The 6,632-nt window shown below is 48.0% G+C and overlaps 1 protein-coding gene across 1 annotated transcript in view; it reads right to left on the reverse strand.

Annotated features, from left to right (window-relative positions):
• Positions 1 to 6,632, reverse strand: part of CPPED1 (calcineurin-like phosphoesterase domain containing 1) — a 67,972-nt gene that overhangs the window by 33,245 nt on the left and 28,095 nt on the right. The window contains exon 2 of the mRNA XM_015422720.1: positions 1,798 to 2,220. Within this exon, the coding sequence (XP_015278206.1) occupies positions 1,798 to 2,220 (423 nt within the window). The remainder of the gene's footprint in view (positions 1 to 1,797; positions 2,221 to 6,632) is intronic.

The raw sequence follows: 6,632 nt of genomic DNA on the forward strand, positions 1-6,632 counted from the left end.
GAAGGGAGCTGCGGTGGCTCAAGTGGTTAAGACGCTGAACTGCAGGCTGTGGAAGGTCAGTAGTTCAGCAGTTCGAGACCCGGGTGCCGCAAGACGGAGTGAGCTCCCGTCTCTAGTTCCAGCTCCTGCCAACCTAGCAGTTCGAAAGCAAGAAATTGCAAGTAGATAAATAGGGACCACTTTGGTGGGAAGGTAACAGCGTTCTGTGCGCCTTGGTGTTTAGTCATGCTGGCCACATGACCACGGAAACGTCTTCGGACAGCGCTGGCTCTTCGGCTTTGAAACGGAGATGAGCACCGCAACCCTAGAGTCGGATTCGACTGGCTTTCGAGCAAGGGAACCTTTACCTTTACCTTTATGCTCTGCTTTTTGCCTGTGTTCTGTTTTAGGGATGCTGTTTTTAATGCTGATTGCTTATATTGCTTGTATGGCATTGCTTCTATTTGTAAGCCACCTTGAGCAGATCTCAGGAGAGGAGACATAAAAAATTCCCTAATTCCACCCCCAACTGCCTTTCTGTTGTTTCAGTGTCAGACTATGATCTGGGAGACCCAGATTCGAATCCCCACTATGCCATGGATGCTTACTTGGTGGCCCGGAGCCAGTCACACACTCTCAGCCTAACCTACCTCACAGAGTTCTTGTGAGGATAAAGCGGAGGGCAGGAGAACAATGTGAGCTGCTTTGGGTCCCCATTGAGGTAAATAAATAGACATCTGCCTAATGGATGAACACTTCATGCATCTGATGATGTGAGGGCATATTCCAAAAAGTTTATGCTGTAATCAATTTTGATAGTACTGCTGAACTTCTGTTTTATTTTGTTGCTATGAAGATGGGAGGAGCAGGAGAACGTGTATGGATGACATCACAAATGAAACAGATTCCCCCCCCCCCTTCCCCATTCAAGTGGAATCATTCCCAAAAGCGGCAGGACATCCTGGCTCTTTCCGGGACGTTATCAAATTACCTCCAAACATTTTTAAGATGTCTTCAACCTTTGGCCAGTGACTAGACTGTTACCACTTGAGACCACACGTATAAAATGTTCTTCCCACAACAAAAGAGTTCCTTCCTGGCACATAGGAAATTAGTATGTCATGGAGAAAGCTAGGCTAGATCATGACATACTGATTTGCTGGGCTGAGGGGATTTTTTTTAGGGAAGCCCCCCACCGGTCTGAAGTGGTACGGCCCAGACATTGAGGGATTTCAGACAGGCGATATATTCCGGAAGAGGAACGGTTCCCAAACGGTTTCTGGTCTGTCATTTCAGACAGAACCGTTTGAGAACCGGTTCCCTTCCGGAATATATTTGTTGTTTCATACACAATCGCTTCTGTCCCATTTAGGAAATGGGTACTCCTCAGTTTCCTCTCCCGGTTCTGATGCGCTTTTTCCCGCCGTTTTTCCCGCGCGGGCGATCTCCGGCTTTTTTTGAACGTTTGCTTTATAGCATTATAGCGCTATAGCGCTATAACGGGATAGCATTATATCGATCCCATTGGAATGCATGCAGTGTTTTGTTATACTGCTATAGCGCTATAGCACTCTAAAGCGTGCGTTAAAAAAAAAGGCGGAGATTTCACACAGGCGAAAAGCAGCGGGTAAAAGCGGTGCAGTCTGAAATGGCAAACCGCTTCAGATCCAGCTCTTTACCGGAAGGGGAAAGCCATGTGTGAAATGGCAGCCCTATACCGGTTCACTTCAAAACGGATCATTACCGGCTTGAAATCGGGTGAAACTGGGTAATGTGAAATTCCCCATTACCTCACTGAAATGAGGAAAGGGGCAGTACCTGCTTTGCGGAATTTGTCCAGCAATTCCTGTCGAATCGACTTCTCCAGGTTGAAGTAGTCATGGTCTTCCTCGGGTGACTGGAGAAACAAGGGGATGTGCTGAAACACCACGGCATGTTTGCACGCTCTCCTTTCTGCGAGGGTGAGCTGCTCGTCCAGCCACGTGTCCTGAGCCTGCTTCTGTTCCAGGCATTTCGAGTGATCGAAGTAGAGCTGAGAATTGAGGACGAGGAAAAAAATCCCCCCTGCCCAGAAGGCAAAGTAATCGTCTCCCCACTGCTGGCAATAATCGTCAATCGTTTCTGGAGTAGGCGCGTTCCCAAGGTCGTGGTTGCCGCTGACGAACACTGCAGGGATCTCACGGCTGAGGCCCTTCAGAACATTTTTCAAGTCATGGGTCTGCGCCTCTCGCCAAGGAGTCCCTGCAAAGCACAACGGTTAGGGCATTATTTCTGGGACTTTTGCTTCTCTTGACTGGCTTGCAATCTTTTGACACCTGCCATGCTAATTATGCAAAGGACTTGATCACAAAGCCAAAACAAAATAGAATCATCTCAAAAACGTTACAATCCAGCAACAGTGAAAAGAAGCATATTATTTGTAAATTAGCTTTAATGCGATGGGTCTGCCTCCTCCTGGGAGGGAAACGGCAATAAAACCAGCACCAACACCTCATCCAAATTGCCTTGTTAAGGTGATGTCAGTACAAACTTTAGACTGAAACTTGTAGCACAAAAGGCTGTCAGCCGCCGAGAAGAGCCTGCATAGTGGGGAGAAAAGAGAGAGTGCAGACAAGGTCTGCCCTACCACCTCATCATCCTGCTTGTGCAGGGAAAAAGAGCCCAGAAGAGCAAGGAGAAGGGTCAGATCTTAGCTTTATCCCGAACCAGCTACTTTATCCCCGAAAGGTAAAGGTTTCCCTTGCTCGAAAGCCGGTCGACTCTAGGGTTGCGGTGCTCATCTCCGTTTCCAAGCCGAAGAGCCAGCGCTGTCCGAAGACGTTTCCGTGGTCGTGTGGCCGGCATGACTAAACGCCAAGGCGCATGGAACGCTGTTACCTTCCCACCGCAGCAGTACCTATTTATCTACTTGCAATTTCTTGCTTTATCCCTTACCAGCTACTTTTCTATTTGCAAAGATTTTTTTGCCTGTACGGGAACACAAGTGAGTCCCCATCTGTACTCTCAAGCAGTACAGCCCAGACACAGACCGGCCCGTTCAATTAGAACTAGACCACACTGTTTTAAACTATGGGAGAGGACTTGATACTGCTAAGCTCCCTCCCACCCACCCTGAAGAGTCCAACCTGAACTAACTGGCCTCCCTTGACATGTTCTGGCAGCCACAGCCAACAGTGGCAATGCATGGCCAACTCCGCTCCCCCCAAGTCCTGTTAAGGGGTGTATGTCTGGGGGCGGGGAGAACAGATACGAGGAACATGGAAACCTCACGTGGTCTGTGGAGTTCGAAACCTTGTCTCATCTCTGCCAGAACATCTGCTGCTTAAAAAATAATCTCCCTTCTTTGCTGCAAAAAAAGAGAAGAAAACTCAAGGCAGAAAGTGGCCTGCTTTTCTGGCTGTCAGCAGAAGTGGCGTCCACAGATTATTCTCCCCGAGCGCTAATCCATTTGCTAATAATCCAGTTCTTAACTGACCTTGGCCATTCTGCAGAGGGCATGTGCTCGGGGGAAATGCATTCATAATGCATTAGCTACAGATACCTTATGGAGCCATGCCTATCTCTGGGCAGGTGTGTGCTGGTGCTTTAATAAAAAGGGGACTTGTCCTGAATGGACAAGTACACTCTTCTGATGGAAACGGATGCCCACCTCCTCCACAGCGTTTGAGGATAAAGGTAGACCGCAGCTGGTGTTAATGCTAAAGTTTTGAACACTCAGAGCACTTTATGTAAATTATCTTGTTAGGAGCCTCACAATAACCCCATGCAGCAAATCAATATTATCCCACTACTATGGTGGGGGTAAGGAGCTGCGGTGGCTCAAGTGGTTAAGACGCTAAACTGCAGGCTGTGGAAGGTCGGTAGTTCAGCCATTCGAGACCCGAGTGTGCCGCATGATGGAGTGAGCTCCCATCTCTGGTTCCAGCTCCTGCCAACCTAGCAGTTTGAAAGCAAGAAATTGCAAGTAGATAAATAGGTACCACTTCGGTGGGAAGGGAACAGCGTTCCGCGCGCCTTGGTGTTTAGTCATGCTGGCCACATGACCACGGAAACGTCTTCAGACAGCGCTGGCTCTTCGGCTTTGAAACGGAGATGAGCACCGCAACCCTAGAGTCGGATTCGACTGGCTTTCGAGCAAGGGAACCTTTACCTTTACTATGGTGGGGAGGACTGAGGTGGAGTGAGAATGGCTCGTCTAAGGGCCAATTAGCAAACCTCTGGGTGTGTGATTTCCACCAGAGAGCTGCCCTCCTGGGTCAGGCCAACAGTCCACTGAATCTACCAAAGAGTTTCATACAGTGGCCAGCCAGATGGAAGGCAAGGGGGGCCTCCGGTCTCCCCTTTGTTAACCTCAGCACTGGTTTTCAAAGACTTACTGCCTCTGAACACGAAGCTTCCAGTTTGTCGGCACAGTTAGATATCAGTGGAGCTGTTCTCCATGAAACTGTCTACCCCTTGGTTTACAAAGCAGAATGCACTACTCAGCATTACCAGATGATATACAAGCATGTTTAAAAGGTTTATTCTCTCCCCCTCCACACATCAGTGGGGAATGGAACAGTAAATTGTTGGGAGTCCAGAATACACGTAAAGTGCAAACTTCCATGGCGAGTGGCAGAATTAGGAAACAAACACCCAACCATAAGCTCCAGATATCCACTTAGCCGCTTTGACCGACAAAAGGCCTGGAACGTTAGAGACCCATGGGCCATGTACAGTGGTCCTTGTCAGATTTCCCTGCCACCTGCCTAGAATTGTTAAATATGGATGGAGCTTGTCCAGCATCCACTAAGTACAGCTGCAAGCCTGTATTTTGACTGGTGGTCCCGGCCTGGTCTATGCTATGTGTATCTGACTTTGCTTCTCCTTGGAGCGGCTCTCTTCAGGGTCAAGGACTTTAGGACTGCTGGCCTGCCCAGCAACATTCCTTGGGTGGTAAATCCGCTTCAGAACACAGGTTTGCATAATAGAATGCACCTCTATTTTTTTACAAAACTATCACGTCAAGGAGAAGGTGCCCAGCTTCCTTGATATGCTAGTTGTCCTTGTTCACGGATTAGATATAGATAGGGCTCTTTTTGTAGAAAAAGCCCAGCAGGAACTCATTAGCATAATAGGCCACACCCAAAAGCAGAAATTCATTAGCATATTAGGCCACACCCCTGATAGCACAGCTCATTCGCACATTAGGCCGCACCCCCATGTTACCAGAAGTGTGGTTATCCAGCCACACCCACCTTTTGCTTGTTATTCTGTTTACCTTGTTTGTTGTCAAAACCCAGGGCTTTTTTGTAGCAGGAACTCCTTTGCATGTTAGGCCACACACCCCTAATGTAGCCAATCCTAATGAGTTTCTGCTTTTGGGTGTGGCCTATTATGCTAATGAGTTCCTGCTGGGCGTGGCCAACTCGGGAGCCAGTCGGAACTCCGTTCCTGTGCGTTCCTGCCCCAAAATAGCCCATATGGAGGAGCACTTACTTGACAAAGGCCTTCTGTACTGTCTGAAATGGTACAGCCTAGACACAGGTCGACTACTTCAAGTAGAGCTAGGTCTCTCCATTATGTTTCGGGTGGCACATCCTTGTTTGCTTTCCTAAGAAAGCTTGCTAAGGCCTATTTGGAAAACTGGATGTGACCAATCTGTCCTCTCCCCCACCCCAAGCTCACAGCTGCTAAGCACTGGTTCACGCTACCTTTCTTAACACATCCCTTTTCTCAGGGAACTGGTCTAGCTTGTTTCGCTGCATGGAAGAAAGCTATCCAACACAGCAATTTAATAGAAAATCATATTAGATATTGAATCATACTGTACAATGCCCCTTATTACAAAAGCATTTATCTTCACAGAAACACAGCTGACCTATAAATTAAATGCGTTTTTTTCTCCCCAGGCATTTCACAGCAAAGTTCACAATGTACAAACACAACTATACTTAAAAAAAAATTACTTTGAAATTTACCCCCCCCTTCCTCTCACCCCTCCAAATTGGCCCTCTGCCCTTTAAGTGGCTTAATTATCCTTAGTTTCAGCTTCACCAGATCACAGGAGTGATTGCGAACTTCCCTCTACCTTTGAGTCCAACTAAGCAGGTGCCCACTTAAGTACCTCCCTCCCTCCCTCCCTCTCTCTCTCTCTCTCTCTCTCTCTCTCTCTCTCTCTCTCTCTCTCTCTCTCTCTCTCTTGCAGATTATCTTTCCACTGCTGTGAAAATAATTGCCCTGCTTCATTTAAGCTCAGCTCAGCTCTGAAGTGGACGTCTGCACCTCTGCCATTTGCACTGCTAGGCCTGTAGCTTAAGTGGGGGAAGAATTAAGAGGGTGGGGCTAGAGTTCCACAAAGGCTGCAAAACCAAGTCTGAAAAAGGCATTAAACAGACAAGTGCAGTTCCAATTGGGTACGGGGGGGACGACGACAACTAAAGCTAGATTTGGTTTTGTGGGTAAATACTTCTGCTTCATTGACTACGCTAAACCCTTTGATTGTGTGGATCACAACCAGGGCCGGCCCCAGCTTATTTTGCACCCTAGGCGAGGATCCCTTCTGGCGCCGCGCCCCCCCCCCGGCCGCCCACCAATTTTTAAAAATAAATGCATTTTAGGAAGAATGAAAAACACAAATAATCAAGAAACTTCCAGAGTACGGGGCCGGGTTC

Source organism: Gekko japonicus, unplaced genomic scaffold (assembly GCF_001447785.1).
Source record: "Gekko japonicus isolate JY-2015 unplaced genomic scaffold, Gekko_japonicus_V1.1 scaffold2789, whole genome shotgun sequence".
Taxonomy (NCBI): domain Eukaryota; kingdom Metazoa; phylum Chordata; class Lepidosauria; order Squamata; family Gekkonidae; genus Gekko; species Gekko japonicus.